The sequence below is a fragment of the Gadus chalcogrammus genome, chromosome 7, assembly GCF_026213295.1.
Source record: "Gadus chalcogrammus isolate NIFS_2021 chromosome 7, NIFS_Gcha_1.0, whole genome shotgun sequence".
NCBI classification, from domain to species: Eukaryota; Metazoa; Chordata; class Actinopteri; order Gadiformes; family Gadidae; genus Gadus; species Gadus chalcogrammus.
In genome coordinates, this window is record NC_079418.1 from 9,594,178 (window position 1) to 9,613,271 (window position 19,094).

At 43.6% G+C, this 19,094-nt stretch overlaps 2 protein-coding genes across 2 annotated transcripts; one reads left to right on the forward strand and one right to left on the reverse strand.

The window, feature by feature from the left end:
- Window positions 1-995: 995 nt before the first annotated feature.
- rtraf (RNA transcription, translation and transport factor) lies at window positions 996-15,674 on the forward strand. Its single transcript, XM_056594987.1, has 8 exons — window positions 996-1,171; window positions 2,176-2,300; window positions 2,820-2,919; window positions 3,689-3,763; window positions 4,156-4,244; window positions 7,274-7,342; window positions 8,097-8,145; window positions 12,321-15,674. Exons 1-8 carry the CDS (start codon window positions 1,018-1,020, stop codon window positions 12,473-12,475), a joined length of 816 nt encoding a protein of 271 aa, XP_056450962.1. The 5' UTR covers window positions 996-1,017; the 3' UTR covers window positions 12,476-15,674.
- On the reverse strand, window positions 14,668-17,224 carry cryaa (crystallin, alpha A). Its single transcript, XM_056594744.1, has 3 exons — window positions 17,045-17,224; window positions 15,884-16,006; window positions 14,668-14,880 (listed from the first exon to the last, which is right to left on the reverse strand). The coding sequence occupies exons 1-3, from the start codon at window positions 17,222-17,224 to the stop codon at window positions 14,668-14,670; spliced, it is 516 nt and encodes a 171-aa protein (XP_056450719.1).
- Between the last annotated feature and the right edge of the window lie 1,870 nt (window positions 17,225-19,094).

Genomic DNA, 19,094 nt, shown 5'->3' on the forward strand with positions numbered 1-19,094 from the left:
ATTCGTTACTTTGCGAGACCCGAGAATCCCGCGAGAGTGGGCGGCGGGTCGCCGGCAGAAACCTTCCCTTTCTCCGCCAATATGCGCAAGGGGGAGTCGAAACAACGAACATCGAACAAAAATGTATAATAGAACCATCGCAATGACTCTTAGCCTGTTATATTAAGGTAAATCAAGCCAAAAAAGTTGCATAGTTCCCCTTTCATTGGTGTCTGGTCTCTTTTCTGGTCCAACTTCTTTTTATTCTTCTTTTGTTCCACCGACAGTCGCCTCTTGGGTCCCTTATCAGTCGATTGATCCATGATGATTGCAACAATTGCCTCGCAACTGGCTGTTTATATCTAGCCGGTGCCATGTTTGGGGGTGTGTCTGTGCCGTAAAGCATTTTCAAAACTACAATCTGACTACATTTTCGAGGCGCGATTGGATACTTCCGCTGCGTCACATCCGGATTGTGTTGGTCCGAACATAGAAGATGTCTATGGGTCCGAACAGAGCAAGTTGCATTTGCGCTTTTTCCATGGAGAGGCGACATGGGGCAATGACACACCCACCAAACGACACAGAGATGGTTGCAGAACCATCAGAATAACTCTCAACCTGCATAATTAATAATAATGCATGTCATTTTGGCTAAAAAAGTTGCATAATGGGCCTTTAAATCCTCAGGCGTTACTAGGGAAACAAAGTTATGGCTTGTGAAAAACTTTATATTTGGATTGTAAAACACATGAAAATATAAATGAATGGTCTTAATTTATTTTCTTTGGCAAGTGACCGTGGTATAAGCGGGATAATGCCCTTTGAGGTGTCCATTATCAGGAATTAATGGAAGACGCGGAGGCGGGCATTATCCCTAAAATCCCTAGTTAATAGCACCAATGAGGGATGCGTTCAGAATTGCCGGTTGCCCAATCTGGCAAGTTACACTACAGGGAAACGCTCTCAGAAAGGCAGCTTGACAACCACGGAGCCGGCTCGGAGCACTCGAACGCCCCATGGACACGCGAACTGCCCATGCGCGCCAGACCCTTCAAGTCAGGGCACGGAAACCAGCGTTGCCTCCTAATTTCGAGTCCGCTACGGAACATTTCAATAACAGTGAGAAACATGTTTCGGAGAAAGTTGACAGCGCTTGATTATCACAACCCCGGTGGCTTCGACTGCAAAGGTAATACTACGTGTGTTTAAGTTTTGATTGCCGGCCGGCTAAACAGCAGCTAGCCGGATAGAGAGACAGCTGCTAACCGGCTAGCTGCTGTCACGTCAACATCAACATTAGCGTTAGCTTCACCGGCTAGTGAGTGCAAGTGTCAACATGGATGGCATTGGTGGCCAATGTTGCTAATGTATAATATGATCGCTACAACCAAGCTACAAATATAAACAAACATCCACTGCAACATGATCCACCTGGTTAATTCTAATAATCAATAATTGTTCATTCATATTGATAGTTAATACTAACTGTGTGTGTGTGTGTGTGTGTGTGTGTGTGTGTGTGTGTGTGTGTGTGTGTGTGTGTGTGGAGCCTGGTTTGTTTATGTGATCAACTGTTATGCCAGATGAACTCTTGGACCAGTGTTTATAATGATAATTGATCACTTATAGCGCTTTTCTAAATACTCAAAGACGCTTTACAAATGAGAAAGGAATACATACAGACAGTTAAGACAATCAAAATGATTAGTCAGATGTTGTAGGTGGTCCCGAAGAGACAGGTTTTAATTTGACTTATGAATGAACAGAGTGTATCAGAGTTTCGGATGGCCAGAGGGAGGGAGTTCCAGAGGGTTGGGGTTGGGATGGCGAAGGCTCTGTCCCCCTGGGTGTGATACTTGGTTTTGGTGATGGAGGTGAGAAGGTTGGCATCAGCGGAGTGTAGGCGGTGAGTGGGGGAGGGCGATGGAGGAGATCTTTATGTACGAGGGCGCAGAGTTGTTTAGCGCTTTGTAGGTGGTGAGGAGGATCTTGAAATTGATGCGTTGTTTTATTGGAAGCCGATGTAGTTGACGGAGGATGGGAGTTATGACGTTCTCTGGAGGGGAACGTCCTATTTTCAATTCATGTTGGTTCCTTTGCATTATGTTAATGTTAATGTTAAACGTCAATGTGATGTTAATACGGGTCACAATCAAACAGTCATTGAGATCAATCTATTTATCTTGGTATTAGATGAGACCGAGTACAGGAACTGCATCGTCTGGCTGGAGGACCAGAAGATCCGGCACTACAAGATCGAAGACCGGGGAAACCTGAGGAACATCCCCGGGTCAGAGTGGCCCGCAGCCTTCCAGAAGGTGAGGTGCTCCCCCTCTACGGGACGGTTGGGATAGGGCAGGACCACTGGTCCATCACAGACCAGTGGATGGACCTATGTGTTATGATGTCATGCAGTACTATACATTATACTACAACAACATGTTATGATGATGTCGTGCAGGACTTTACAATATACAACATGTTATTATGATGTTTTTCAGTCCTATACATTATACAACATGTTATTATGATGTATTTCAGTACTTAACATTATATTATGTTACCAGGATGCATTGCAGCCCTATACATTATACTGCATTTGAATGTTATTGGGATGTATTGCATAATAATAACATGCATTATATTGCAGTACTATTGCAGTGCTCCACATTATACCACATGTTATAATGATGCATTGCATTCCTATGCATTAAACCTCAACAACAGGTTCATTATAATGTGTTGTGGCACTGTACAGTATACCTCATCATGTAACGTTGAGGTATTGACCCACTGTGCGTCTGACCACACGTTGTCCTCGGCGTGATGCCCTGCAGTACCTCCAGGATGTCAGCAGTCCCTTCGGCGAGGCGGAGCGGCAGGAGGCTCTGGACTGGCTGCTGGGTCTGGCCGTGCGCTACGAGTACGGAGACAACGGTACGGGCACGGGAGGGGCGTTCCCAATGGCCAGGGGTAACATTACGTAGTAGTTGATAGTGCTCCACTCGGTTCTATGAACGTCCTTACTGTACCGACAGCTAGGGCTCAACTATTTAGGGAAATAATCTAATCTTTTTGAAGTTCCTTATGTTCTGTATTGGTCACTAAACAAGCAATAAATCCATCAGTAGTATGACCAACACAACACTGGAGGCAGTTAACGTATAAACTGCTCTTTCCTTTAGTCCAGGTCTATGTGTCGAGATGAATTGATGCATGGAGAGAGAGAGAGAGAGAGAGAGAGAGAGAGAGAGAGAGAGAGAGAGAGAGAGAGAGAGAGAGAGAGAGAGAGAGAGAGAGGAGAGAGAGAGAGAGAGAGAGAGAGAGAGAGAGAGAGAGAGAGAGAGCTGTGTCAATGTTATGCTAATTGTTGTTGTCGTTCTTGATTCTCTTATGACAAATGTACTTATTGTAAGTCACTTTGGATAAAAGCATTTGCTAAATGTAAATTTACTAGTATCCTTTAGCGAAAGCTAAACCTGCACTATAGCTTTTCCAATGCAGATATCTACTTATTATTATTATTATTATTATTATTATTATTATTATTATTATCTTCTTCAAAAGGATAAGAACCACGAACGTTCCTCAAGAAGAGAAATGTCACTATCCATGGTAGTTTGAAATTGGCTTTTGCCCGTTCCCATTGGCTTCCCTAATGGGCAGGTGCAGCAAGGGTGTTCATGTTGTGTTTGGCTCCCCCTAGTGGACAAGTACAAGAACTGCCCGCCTCTCTCCACCTCCAGTGACAAGCCGGTGGACCCACTTGTCAACCTAGACAGTAGGTTACCTCTCTTCCTTATGCTGTCATGGTTACCCTCGGATAGCATGGCTATTGATTTTAGTGTAGCATTTTCAAAAAATATGCATTATTCCTGTTAGGTGTGTGTGTGTGTGTGTGTGTGTGTGTGTGTGTGTGTGTGTGTGTGTGTGGTGTGTGTGTGTGTGTGTGTGTGTGTGTGTGTGTTTGCGCTTATTACTTTGCTTCAATCCATTACTGCCTGAGTAACACTGTTCTACTCAGTCTAGTAAAGTGTGTGTACCATAATCTGGTGTGTGTGTGTGTGTACCATGATCTGGTATGTGTTTGCCTAAGTGTAGCATTTTGAATATATGCATCATTCATGTCAGCATCACATGCTAGTTTTCAAGCTGTGTGTGTGTGTCTCTCAGGTAGCTCCCCTGACTTTAAGGCTGGGGTGACTGCTCTCGCCAACATCCTGAAGATCCAGCGACACGACGACTACCTGGTCATGCTCAAGGTAGGGAACCGCATTTGGGTCCCCTGCATAGAATAGTGTCTTCTTCTGCGCATCGGTCCCTGGTCATATGGGGATGCGGCGGAAATTTTACAAAATGGCGACTGTAAATTGCATAATTCAACAATGGCCTTCGTGTCGCATTTAAGAAAAAGTAAATGTTTGGAAACAAATAAAGTGACTGCTGTATGAAAAGCACAAGGCATTGCTAAAAATGCAGAAATGTAAAAGGTCAAATGTATTGCACTGTGTGTGTGCGTGCGTGTGTGTCTTTAAGAGAATTGCGAGCCGGTGTGTGATTAAAAGTAGCCCAATTATAGCGGGAAAAACAGCCCAATCTGGCAACACTGCCTGAACGTCCTCCAAAAGTAGACCAATCCAGCGGGAAAAACGCCCCATCTGGCAACACCAGTGTCAACGTAAATCAATGAGACCAACTGAAACCCAAGCCAGTATGAAACTTAAATTGTGATTCTGAATAAAGTTAAGATTATATCAAAAGTGTGTAGGTTTGTTTAATGGGTTGAACGATGGTAAACGGTTGAAATTTGACCGAGTTACTATGTCTTAAGTAATTTAAGTGTCAGAATGGGCAGACGGCTTCAATGGGCCCAACTGTAGAATATGACGGTTTGATACTAAAACTGTGATTCTGAAGAAAGTGTGGATTTGTTAAACGGTTTGAATGAAGGTAAATTAAATTACTTTTAAATTTTAAAAGTATAAAATATTTAAAAAATCTGAAAAGAAGCACGTGATTCTGAATATTAAAACAATTGAATGGAGTCTCTAGGTGAAAAATTGAGGAAGGAGATAGGTCCCAAAGTTTGTAGAGAATAAGAAAGAAAGAACGAAGGAAAGGAAGAATAAAACTTATGAACAATAGTTGAGCGCTGCATGCAGCACTCACCTAATAAACAGTAAGCAATAACAGTTATTGAACAGTGAGTAGATCTGTATCACCGTGTGGTTTAGTTTGCTGACCACTGATTGGTCAACGAGCAACAGGTGTGCAGCCTCCCCCAGCCCCAGAGTGCAATCAGACTCAGACCAGCAGCTGGTTGCACCAGCAGAACGTAAGGTCCCACTTAGGCTACGTTGAACGTAAATCGCCAAAACGTTCGACTTTACACTCTACTAAAAAAATAGCAGTTGCACCAAGCAGATAGTTTCCACGTAACACTAAGTTATAACCTATATTTTACACCTACCCTCTAGCTGGTGTGAGTTCCATTCTAACGATAAAGACCGTTAAATACGTTTAAAGATTTCAACACAAAAGATGGCTATTTGTTTTTAGCAATGGGAAGAGGAGTTTCAACCTGGTTTGCGCCGGGAACGGATTGTCCGTGACCGTATCGATCCATTTCTTAAGTATGATGTTGATTTATATGCGTGATTTCGGTTTTGCCGGGAGGAATTACCTAGAATAACCGGCCTTCTTGACAACGACCTGCAGCACAACACAAACCGAAATTTGGCTCCAAGTCCAGCGATGCAAGTGTGTTTGGCTCTGAGATATTTTGCCACTGGGTCTTATAAACAACTCGAGCCCACGTACAAACCAACATTTCTAGAGTTATTCCATACAATGCATAACCAGGCAGTGTCGGCGCTAAGGGGGGGCATTTGGGGGCCGTGCCCCCCTAGCGGTCATTAATGCCCCTCCTACCACAGGTCATTATTTTATTTACTTTCCCGATAATGACCGGCGTTCTATAAATTATCCCTTATATTACACGGGTCTTCTTAATGCTGTGGAAATCGAAAGGTCCAGTTTTAGAACGCGGCAATTTAACTATTTCTCTTCAGCCAATCACAGCACAGAACAACTTGTACGTCACGGCCTTACTCTCCCGGTACCGTACTGTCCACTTCAGCATAAAAATATCCGATTGAAATATCCGATATCCGGAGAATGACAAAACACAGTAACTCTAGCCTACTCTCAAGCAAAATAAAAATAAAAATAATTGCAAACCTAACTAATTGCAAACCTAACTAATCTAACCTAACCTACGCAAATAATGCTGTTGCGGCTCTCAGCTGTGCCAGAGCGTTCACAGCAGCCCGTTGCAGCACGTTGCAGCCAGTGTGAACGGCCCAGTTTTAGAACGTCGCAGCCCGTCTCGTCGCAAGGAGTAGCAAGGAGTTGCGAGTTGCAAGGTGAATCTTTGGTTTGAACTGGGCTTAAAGCTTATATGTTGTCAGGGGTGTTTTTGATTATTGTGGAGGCTGTTCTCTAGGTTTATAAACAGTGCCAGGCCTACTTAATGTTTTTTTGGAGGTTCATAAACTGTTGATGTGAATAAACTATTTATGACATAGCAGAGGTGGTTAAACTCCATTTATTTGCGTTTAGCATCCACGACAGCCCTCCCCCTTTTTTTGCGTCAAAATATTTCACAAAAGGCAGTGCCCCCCCGCTGGCGACCCATGCCCCTCCAGTAGATCTGCTCTGGAGCCGACTCTGTAACCAGGTAGAGGCTAACTCAGACAAAAACTCACGACACACACATCGAATAGCATACAAAGCATATTTATTTATTTATTATAAAATCCGCCCTCAAATAGCTTAACGCCTGTACCGTCTAAGTACATTTTAGAGAATAAATGACTGTTTTGTTTGCCCTCTCATTTGGGTGCTACTGCTAACGCGTCGTCACTCGGATAAGGTGGAAACTTGCCAGTACTTCCGCTTTACATTGTTGGCTGTCAAAGATTGGCTTGAAATTATTTAAACGTCATTAAAAGTGACACTGGTACAATTTACTCACTACTAGTAACGTTACAACTTAAGTTACTTAAATTTAGAACACCTTTTAGTTTGAAACTAGCTACGTCGAGCGTAGGGTTAAGGCAGACTTTACACCCAAACTTATGATCGGTTTTATGTTCTGCTGGGGAAACAGACTTTAGGTCAGGCTGCTGGGACCAGACAGCATCGACATGTGACTGCTGCTGCTGGTGACAGAGTTACTGGAGCTTTGTGTGAAAACGAATATATATATTTAGTGTGTGTGTTTGTGCAGGCCATTAGAATACTCATTGAAGAGAGGTTGTCTCCGGAAGCAGTCGCCAAATCCAGCCAAAAGAAAGAGGTACAACTCTCTGTAACCCCAACTGTCTCTGTAACCCCAACTGTCTCTCTGTAACCCTAACTGTCTCTCTAACCCTGTCTCTCTAACCCTGTGTCTCTCTCTAACCCTGTGTCTCTCTCTAACCCTGTGTCTCTAACCCTGTCTCTCTAACCCTGTCTCTCTAACCCTGTGTCTCTCTCTAACCCTGTGACTCTCTCTAACCCTAACTGTGTCGCTCTAAACTTGTCTCTAACCCTAATCCTGTCTCTCTCTAACCCTTATCCTGTATCTCCGTGACCCTGTCTCTCTTTAACCCTAGTCTTTTGTAGTTATGTTCGCATGATTTTTTTCACCAAATTCATCCTGACAGTAAGGTAACTTTAAGGTTACTATTATTAGAATATGTCTGATATTCATCACGACAGTAAGGTAACTTTATGGTTACTATTATTAGAACAGTTCTGTCTGATATTCATCCTGACAGTAAGGTAACTTTAAGGTTACTATTTTAGAACAGTTCTGTCTGATATTCATCCTGACAGTAAGATAACTTTAAGGTAACTGTTATTAGAACAGTTCTGCCTGATATTCATCCTGACAGTAAGATAACTTTAAGGTAACTGTTATTAGAACAGTTCTGCCTGATATTCATCCTGACAGCAAGGTAACTTTAAGGTTACTATTATTAGAACAGTTCTGTCTGATATTCATCGTGACAGTAAGGTAACTGTTATTAGAACAGCTCTAAGGCAGCCTGATATTTCTTCCCTCCCAGGGACTCCCAGTGGCGTTGGACAAACACGTTCTGGGCTTCGATACCGGAGGTGAGTGGTGAAGAGTTATAACAAAACATTTGATTCGACGACATTATATTATGTTGTCTATATTAGTTTCTCGATACTAATATATATCTGTATTGGTTACTTTTTTCTGACCACAATGGGTCTCACAAGCTAGTTAGCTTGTTGCTTAAAGCTGCAGTACGTTACATTCAATTTAAAAAGTAAAAACACCTTTTAAATTGAATGTTGCCTACTGCAGCTTTAAGCAGCAAACTAGTTAGCTTGTTATCACCGACCTGTCATTGTGTTCTGTATATAATGTAGATATATGCTATAGGGCTGTAAAGGTACGGCCACACCAACCGTGTTGCTCGCGGTAGGGGCGTTGAACTTTGACAATCTGCCATTTTTGCATAGGGAATCCATTGGTCTAGGCGCGGTACACGCGTTTGAAGCGTTGAAGCGTTGCATTGGGGCGTTAGGCGGGCAGTTGCCCGTAATTACGCACCGGTAAACGCCGTAACGCGCCCACCGCACCAACGCCCGGAGTTCAGAAAATTGAACTTTCACCGCTTCAACGCGTGACGCTAAGCCACGGTAACCAATCAGCGTGGAGCTTGACCCGACGTCACTGGCAGAGAGTAGTGAGCTTGCACAGAAGCATACGGCCGACATCTTTCTTTATTCTGGGTGGAAATAGTGACATAGTTACGCCATTACATGCGTTTATGGAAACATTTCTAGCGAGAAATGTGCATTTTACTTTCAGAATGTTCGCTCGGTGAATGTGAAGGATGTTTGGTTTGATAGTTATGACGAAGAGGGAACGCTCCGTTCACTTGCATGGACAGAGTCTCTGGTTGCTCAGCAACCTCAACGTCTTGGCGGACTATTTCTCTGCTGATCAACACTACGAATGCTGGAAACACACCAGACACACCATGTGAAGTTATTTAACCCGATTAGTGTTATTTATATATCCGAGATTATTTAATCTAACCCGATCTAAACTCTATCATGCACCCAAACACGGCGGCGTTTGGGTTTCCTACCTCGGACTCCAGCGCAGCCACTGCCGACATCTTTCTTTATTCTGGGTGGAAATAGTTACATAGTTACGCCATTAAATGCGTTTTCTGGAAAAAAAAAATGCGAGAAATGTGCATTTTAATTTCATAATTTTTGCTCAGTGAATGTGAAGGATGTGTTGGTTTGATAGTTATGAACGAAGAGGGAACGCTCTGTTCACTTGCGATGGACATGGACTCATCTAGCTGCGGTGACCGGTGGTGGAGCGTTTGAACCCACAAAAAGATCAAACCACCACACACACTGATCAAGGTAGGCGCGGTACTCGCGGTATCCAACGCGAGTAAGGCGGTTGGTGTGGCCGCAGCTTAAGGATACACCAACTCACGATTCGGTTTGTGTCACGATTTTTGAACGGATTTTCGATACATACCAAAAAATAAATCAATTGAAAAATAACAAACACTTGTATAACAATTAACTTAATGTAACATTTAATAACAAATGCGTCACATGACTAAACATAACACACAGTTGGAGGATGCTTGCAGGTAGGCAAAAAAACTAGTTTTGTGATTTAGGCTTACGTATTTTAAAATATTAATGTCAATTAAATAATAGTAATTTGAGTAGTTTGGTAGCATTAACCAGCATTCCCGCTAGAAAAAAACTGCCGGTCAAAGAGACCGGCAGTTTTTTTGCAGCATTTTGATGATATGCCGGTCAAATGTCCTATTATCGCTTCTTATTAGGATATGTAGCTTAAATAATGTCGTAATCAGGCCGTATATATCTGTATTGGTTACTTTTTTCTGACCACAATGGGTCTCACAAGCTAGTTAGCTTGTTGCTTAAAGCTGCAGTACGTTACATTCAATTTAAAAAGTAAAAACACCTTTTAAATTGAATGTTGCCTACTGCAGCTTTAAGCAGCAAACTAGTTAGCTTGTTATCACCGACATGTCATTGTGTTCTGTATATAATGTAGATATATGCTATAGGGCTGTAAGGATACACCAACTCACGATTCGGTTTGTGTCATGATTTTTGAACGGTTCGATACATACCAAAAAATAAATAAATTGAAAAAGCGTTTTTTATTTAAACAACACTTGTATAACAATTAACTTAATGTAACATTTAATAACAAATGCGTCACATGACTAAACATAACACACAGTTGGAGGATGCTTGCAGGTAGGCAAAAAAACTAGTTTTGTGATTTAGGCTTACGTATTGTAAAATAATAATGTCAATTAAATAATAGTAATTTGAGTAGTTTGGTAGCACTAACCAGCATTCCCGCTAGAAAAAAACTGCCGGTCAAAGTGACCGGCAGTTTTTTGCAGCATTTTGAGGATATGCCAGTCAAATGTCCTATTATCGCTTCTTATTAGGATATGTAGCTTAAATAATGTCGTAATCAGGCCGTATAGAATGCAACATGTTTAATAGGCTAACTTTCAAATAGATGGGGAAAAAACATGAACGTCTGATTCACAATAACGAGGCAGAGTGTTACGTTTGTGTGCGAGAATAGCTGTGTGAGAGACGTCAGCGAGTGAGTGGACGAGCGAGGAGAGTGAGCGGTAGCGTATGTGTCTCAGTCTAGTGAAGAAACGAACGAGTCTGGTTATGTGTAAGAATGAAGTACCCAGCCTGTCAATAATCGGTGGCAGCTTCATTCCGACCTATAAGCAGACCAACTGCCGGTCAAACACACAAATAACTAAAAACAGGGATCACACAGGCTATTTTTGCGCGCTTGGCCCACTCTGGATAAATGTCCCTCAGATCGCATATGAGGACTTTGCAGGCTGTGGAGAAATGCAATCCTCCGTAGCCACGGAGAGCTGTCATCACAGAGAGGGCATCTCGTCGCAGACTTACAGCATCGATAAGAGGAGTGATGTCAGCGGACTATTATTTAGACAGATTATTAGCAAATTTCAATCTTACTATTTGCCCGGAGAGATAAAAGAGATTGTTTTTACTACCGCACTATCAGCTAATATCATGTGGATGCATCTGGACTGGAAGCATAATGGGAGTTAGAAAGAGCGTGTCTTTTTTATTTAAGCCATATCACACGAGTTGTACTGAACATCAGCACGGCTGTGTTTCGGTCGTAGGTACGAGGCCATAGGCAGAGTGCCGAAGATAATCAGGCCGTGCTGATATTCAGGACAGCACGACCTCGAGTATGATAGTGCTTTATACAACAGTTCTACAAGCACCATTTATTAATTAACAGTAATAAGCAACAACAGATTATAATTTCATTCATTTAATGATTTATTTGGCTCAGCCAACACAAATAGATCCGCAACTGGACCGGGACTGAACTGTTGCCAAGTTACACATAAAGACACTAGCTATCTTATGCCCCTTTTCCACCAGCGGGTATGCTTCGGACCCAGCAGGCCTCAGCCCGATAGTGAGGGGGCGGTATAGCCCAGCTCAGTTACGGCTCGCGATTCCACCGGCGACAGTACCCTTATGGTAGGGCGGGGTTTAAGCCGTATGGGGATGCGGCACAGTGTAGCAGCCCGACACATTGTAGCCTGCAAATAAATCCAAGGAAAAAGAAAAACGGCACAAAGAACAAAGAGCAACAATGCAGGACGTCCAAGAAGGACGGCAAACTTTTGCGCAACAACATCTTCAATAAACTAAGCTTTCGCCATTATCCAGAAATACCTCACAGGTAATGTGTTTGTTTGTTAATATCCCCCGTCTCACGGAAGTGCGATTCTGTTGACCAATCAACGGACGGCGTATGTAGCTCGAACTTGCCGGCACCCTTTCAGGCGTCTCAGTACCCCAACAGAGGAGTACTGCGAGATGAGTACAGCTCAGTCCGGGTCACGCCCACTTTTTGCGGTGGAAACGTGACCTGTGCCACACCTTTGCAGACTGAACCGACCCGCACCCTCCGGTGGAAGTGCGCCATAAGCTACATAAAGGCTGTTAATAACATTAACGTTATAAGAACACCTGTAAAGCGGAGTGATGCATGTATAGTTAAAAGTCACAGTGCTGTTATACTGGAACGCCTAATGTCCAATCAAATTACTTGGTCGGAACAAACTGTTGTATAATGTGCTTTGTATGCCGCTGAGTCCAAGAAAAAAATCATTTTGGGACATTTAAGTATACATCATCATCATCATCATCCTCCCCAACAGATGCCACCCTGAACGAGGCGGCGCTCATCCTGCGCCTTCTGCACGTGGAGGAGCTCCGAGAGCTCCAGACCCGCATCAACGAGGCGCTGGTGGCCGTCCAGGCCATCATCGCAGACCCCAAGACAGATCACCGCCTGGGCAAGGTCGGGAGATGAGGGCTAGGGAAGAAGGGAGGGGGTGACCCTAACCCAGGTAGAGGGCGAAGAAGTGGACGATGTGGAGACTGCTTCGGAGATCGACTTTCTCAGTTTTTTGTTTTTGATTTTTTGCTTTTTCTCGCTCGGTTGGGTTCTGTGTTTTTTGGGGGGGGAAATACGGCAAAAAACTAGCTTAGCGCTAGCATTGTTTTAGTAGGGTTAACTCTTTAAATCTAACCACATTTTAATTTCGATTTGGACACACACACACACACACACACCCACATATACACTTACTTATTGGACGGTCCAAGTTAATTCAACAACTTTCGTCTTTTTTTCGTTTTTTTATTGTGGGCTTGAACTCCACCTCTGAAGACTATTTTCCGACCGGCCTGTGAACGTTGTTTCTCTAGAGACCTGATATTTTTTTTTTGGATAGGGCTTTAATAAAGTCATGATTTCAAGTGGAAAGCGATGGTGAAATGAAGTGATTGAAAGCCTTGTGTGTTTCTTGAGTGGGAAATGTGTGTTAGTTCAGTGTCGTGTGTAGCCAATGTGTTCCTATTGAGGTGAGCATTGAAGCTATGCTACCTCGCATCAACCTTGTGTCAAACTTAACCTAGCATTGATGTTACCTAGGATTGAAGCCAACCTAGCATTGATGCCAACCTAGCATTGATGCTACCTAGCGTCAACCCTACCAGGCTAACCTAGCACTGAAGCTGTGCTAGGCGTAGAGCTGCTTGCGTTCTCCTCTTGAAGAGCGACCAATCAGATGAAAGTTTAAATTAATTTCATCAAAATAAAAACGATGCAAATGAAATTGACTACTTCACGATTAACTCAATGGGGCAATTGCTCTGTCGTTAGTTTAGCCACTTTTTAGAGTTTAACACGGTTTTAAACTCAAGAAGTCATGTGATGTCTTAAGCTCCATTGCTGTGTCATATGTACTTGTGGTTTAACCTGCAGCTGCGTTTTACCTTGATCATAATTGCTGTGTCTTCAGAGAAATTCACATCAGACACTAGAGGCCGTATTTTGTGCGTGTTTGTCTAATCTCGAAACTGACGTGGTTTTAGAGGAGACTAAACCAGTTGGCAGGATAAAACCAGGCTCCATCATAACCGACACACACACACAGAATTAGTTTTATGAATTATTGTTAATAGGTATGATACAGTTACACTTATTACACCAGATAGGCCTTCAGTACTGAGTTGCTCAACTAAAACTCGACAATGAACAGATTATTAGTATGTAAAAAAATAAATGAACGCACAGAGGATCGTACCATTCAACGAAACATAAAAAGGTCAATGCTTAACTAAAATGGTTAGCAATGACAAGTAATTGATTGGCGGTGGTGAGGGCAGATTCCAGACTCAGATTTCCACAAAAAGTAGCGTAGACTTTTCATAATATATGTCAACATTATTAGCGTTTTTATCTATTATAGTTTTATTATATTAAAGTTCACTTTACATCCCCATTAAGTTTTTGTTGGTAATTATAGCACAAAATGCATCCACCATTAAGTAAGACTGCATCTGCTGGGGTATACTAGAAATCAGAGTACTTCCGGTTTCCAAGCAGTTTAAACCGAGTCAGCTAGGAATCAGCTGATCCTGTACGAGTCGTTACACAGCAATCACGTTCAACCTCGTGCCAGCTGCGTGTTAAACTCCAAAACCTCAGTTTTAAGGAATATACGGTTTTAAAGCGCAGCAATGCCAACTGACAGAGCAATTGGCGCAACCAGCGAAGTGATTTAAACCAACATAAATCACCCAAATTAAAGCTCTTAAAGACCTATTTATAATTTCAAAGAAGGTACGATGATAACATGAATCAGACACCGAAGTAATTTAAAGCTTTATTGCATAATGCTGTAAAACAATTTCCTCTGGGAATAATATGCAAGTAACAAAGGATTCGAAAGAGAAGATCATTATAAAAAAAATTGGGGTCTTACAATTCTAGGTTAAATCGTAACTTTACTTGCTCCCGGTGAACATTGCGTTGTAAGAACGTTCAATCCCGAATAGTTGATGCGATGTTACACTATCTCACTGTACTGCCACAATAACATTTCAAGATTTAAACTTGCATTGAGAAAGAGCTCAAAGTCAAACTAGAGACCCAATCAGAGTCGATAATGTGACCCAAGGACCCACCCCCTGATTGGTCTGGTTGAAGGATCAAGCTTAGGACGAGTCAAGAGCTTCCGCCTTGTCGCCGTGGGTTACCGGAATGCTGCGCTCACGGTTGCGGCATGGTTCGCCGTCGCGGCCTAGCTTGTGGGCGTGGAGGGTGAGCAGCCCGTCACCCGACAGCGTGCAGGTGATAGTGGGCGGGGCCACGTCGGAGGGGAGGCGGTACCGACGCTGGAACTCCCGGGAGACGTAGCCGTGGTCGTCCTGGCAACGGGTGAGAGGAACGACTTTTTAGGACACTTCAGAAATTTGCTTTTCAATTTAAAAAATATAAATTGTTTCTGTGCAGTATAGTTCGGGTACAGGGTGCCTGTGGCAATGCCCAGGGATAATTATTCAACCAATAATTTACACTTAGGGCATTTAGCAGACGCTTTAAAGCAGGGGTCTCAAACTCGCGGCCCGAGGGCCAATTGCGGCCTGCCGGACGATATTTTGTGGCCCCGTACTTGACATCAAAGTTTAGTCTTTTTTTTTTTTGCGCTTGCCCGGGGGCCTCATTTATAAAGCTTGCTGTGCACAAAAACCTTGCATAAGACGGAGGTGAAATGTACGTAGGCTAAGGGTATGGCTTCTCCCAAGTGTGTGTGCGCTGGAGATCCGCCCTTCTCTCCTGTGTGACTCCTCTGATGTATTTCGAGCTTACTGAAGCATCTGAAACTAACCGCTTGGCAACCGAGTTCCTCAAGTTGTGGAGCTTGATATCCCTGAGCATGAAATGTGCATCAGTTTTCTTACTGCAAACGTTGGTAGGCTATTTATAGAAAATGTCTATGTTTTGACATGTTTGATTGCATTTTATAACTGCATGGGCCTGGATACGTCGGTAGGTGTGTGTCTGTGTGTCCAGTGGGAGAGGAAATATCAACGGTGTGAAAGAGTGTTTTGTATCAAGTTGAGGCCGACACATATTAATTGAAATTTATATATCATGAGATAAAATCATGCAATACATTTAGGAAATTATTGTATGCGACAAAATAAAATATTGCGATAAAATATTCGCGTTTTTTGTCTTGTTTTCATGACATTCTGCCACTATTCTGTCTCGTCGTAGCCCTGACGTTTGATTTGACACCTACCCTTACACCTGCCTACTTTTTCTTTAAATTATACTTGTTATGGGGGTCCCGTTTTTGTTTTATTTTAAGAAATTCAGACTTTGGCGTTGTGAACCTGGAACTATGGTTCAACGTTGCTTGTCTACCTGTCTTTCCTCGTGTTTCCCCCGGACCTCCACGTAGCCGTCGGCTACCGAGACCTGGACCTCCTCCGGGGAGAAGTGTCTGACGTCCAGGTAGATGGTGAACCGGTCCTGGTCGGAGCGCACCTGGTAGGTACGGAAGAGAAACGCGTTTGAGCGGAGTGGAGGGGTTTATTTTCTTATGTCCCCATGGTCCTAAAGTTCCCCGGATATATACGGTACATAACGGGAACATGGAGGGGTCCTTTATCCCTAGGGTCCTAGATTCCTCAGTTCGACATATGGGCTCTCTCAGGGTCCTATGTCGCCCGGCTCTTGAGGACATAATGGGAACCTGTGAACATAGGACTCTGAACATAGGAACAAGAGAACCTAGGATCTTTGGAACATGAGGTCCTGGGAACATGGACACGCTCTTGACTGGAGTATAGGAATGATATATTGTGTATTTAACCATACTTTTATCAGTTCGATCTGCTTTTTGATCAAAACGAATTTCAGAAATTATCCATACAAGGCAGAATAAATGGGTTTCAAGGTTTAAATACCATTATACATAGTTTTGACTTTTATGTGGTCAAAACCTGTACATTCAGGGTTAGGGTCAGTAAAACTGAGCTCGTAACCCCCAGTCCTTGCATTGCTTTAACAATGAAACATTTCAAATGTGTAGTATTAACAATTGCTGTAACTGGAGGAAAAACTCAATACCATGCTACTGAAATAAATGCTGTAACGGATAAAAGCCAATTATTGTATATTGTGTTTATGAATGCTGTTACTTAGTACTAAACTAAATATTTTGCGTCCCGGGATTTATTCGCCCCTCCAGCAAAACGACTGGTCCCAGTCTTGTCCCCCCCCCCCCCCCCCCCCCAATGAAAAGTTTTCTAGAACCGCCCCTGTGTACAATACAGTTCAGACATTTGCGTCACTGCAAGCCGTTTTGAAAATCGCCTCTTCTGACAACAAAATGGGCGTCTCCACCTATGTGTGCTGGATCTAGATCGACCAGCCTACCCAGTGGACTGTAGCAAACGTTGCTCATCTTTCCGGCACACATCTACGCCCACTTGTGATGTCAAAAAGGCTTTTAAAAGCTAATCACACTCTCACCTGGTGGTATAATTTGTCACCTTTAAATAAATAAATAATAATAATTACCTCGGAGACGCCGGAGTAGCCGGAGTCGAGCAGGTGGCGGTAGAACCCCGGTCTGTAGTACGGACTGACCGCAGGCGTTGGAAAGTCATACATGCCCTCTCCGAAAAACTGTCCGAAGAGTCGGGCGTCGTTACCGGGGTAACCGCGTCGGAACCACGGTGATTGAACAGGGATATCCATAATAACGTCTGGGAGGGGGGGGGGGGGGTGACGGAACTCAAACTCACGCCCTTTTTCAGGTTCGAATCGGGCGCTAGTTTTGCGCGTAAGTGCTAGCCAAAGTAGCTGCTATCCAAAGATGCTGCTATCCAAAGTGGCTTCTAGCTAAAGTGGCTGCTATCCAAATTGGCTGCTAGCTAAAGTTTCTGCCAGCTAAAGCAGCTAGCTGCGGTAAGCTAGTCAAAACGGCGCAAAACAAAACACTGCTTCGGTGAGGGGATGACCGACCCTCTGCGATCTGAGTCTTTATATACATGAGAAGTAGAAAGAGGGGGCTTAGTTTGGGATCCCACCGGAATTACATTATGTCATGCGTGGTCTCGCCCTGTCAGCACAAACACCCCCCATGGTGGTGTGGGGGGGGTTGAGGGTAGCATGCCGGAGCTATTCATCCGTTAGAAAGGCCACTTGGGTGGGGCGCATGGTTCAGCAGGCCGCCGGCATGCAGAAGCAGCATAATATTTGGAAAGATATTGTAGAAAAATACCACTGTAGAGAAGATGGTGGTGGTTCTATGTCCCCCCCCTCCATGTAAATTGTGCTCTGTCAGCGGCTGTTTTAAATCCTAATAAAACAGTGACTGCTCATCCCTCTACGACTTCAGATTCGCCGGACATTTTTGTTTAATCTTGTCATCTATGTACCTTGCATATAGGTGATGAGTCTCTCTCTCCCTCACTCTCTCTCTCTCTCTCTCTCTCTCTCTTTCTCTCTCTCGTGAGTTTGCTTACTGTAACCTATGCCTATTGACTCATCTAAGGAGGGTGTTACAACTTATCCCTTACAAGAGGGTGTTACAATATACCCCCATGGTGTTTTAGAAGGGGGTGTTAAAACGTATATCCCAATGGTGATTTGCAAGGGGGTGTTACAACTTACCCCCATGGTGTTTTACAGGGGGGTGTTACAACTTATCCCCATTGTGTTTCAGAAAGGGGTGTTACAACGTATATCCCCATGGTGATTTACAAGGGGGTGTTACAATATACCCCTATGGTGTTTTACAAGGGGGTGTTACAATGTACCCCGGTGGTGTTTTACATAGGGTGTTTTGCCGGGTCTTCAAATCAGGCTGTAGGCAAACTCATCACCTATATGCAAGATACATATACTTAGCACAAAAAGCAAGTACATTTGTGTATGGTAGATTATTTCTCTGTGGTAACAATGCTTTTTGGCAATAAATCTTATACCTTTGGAAAGCCTGTTTAGTTCCCTTTCAAATGGTACCCCATTTGTAAGTAACATGCATTTGTGGGATGAGCAACAGCGCTGAGTATGTGGGTTGCGCCCATGAAAAATTTGGCAAATCTTTTCTGCCATTGCCAAACAGGTTATTTTGCAGTTGCTATTGACCCTTGTTTTGAGCTTCTGCTACCCCAAAGTGCTGCCAATCAGGCACCTGATTGGCACCTGATTGGGCAACTTCAAGCTGGTGTTCCGCAAAACCAAGTTGCGGCATTATTTGGAGTGAGCCCTAGTACCCTCTCCAGACTGAAGGCCACATTCCATATAACGGGGGATTTCAAAGACAGGCCGCGAAGTGGGTGTCTCAAGAAGACGACACCCCAAGAAGACCATTTCATCCCCCTGTCAGCACTCAGTCTTCTACAGATTTGCAGTCAAGGTTTGCAGGACGATATAGCCGACGGCTCTCTGCCCAGACAATCCGGAACAGACTACACGCAGCCAATCTCCGGTCTCATAGGGCTGCCAGGAGTCCTGCCATGACTGCCCTTCCCCGTCAGGCACGTTTGCGACGGTGTCGGCAACACGTGCACTGGTACCTGAACATGTGGAGGAACGTTATGTTCAGTGATGAGTCCAGATT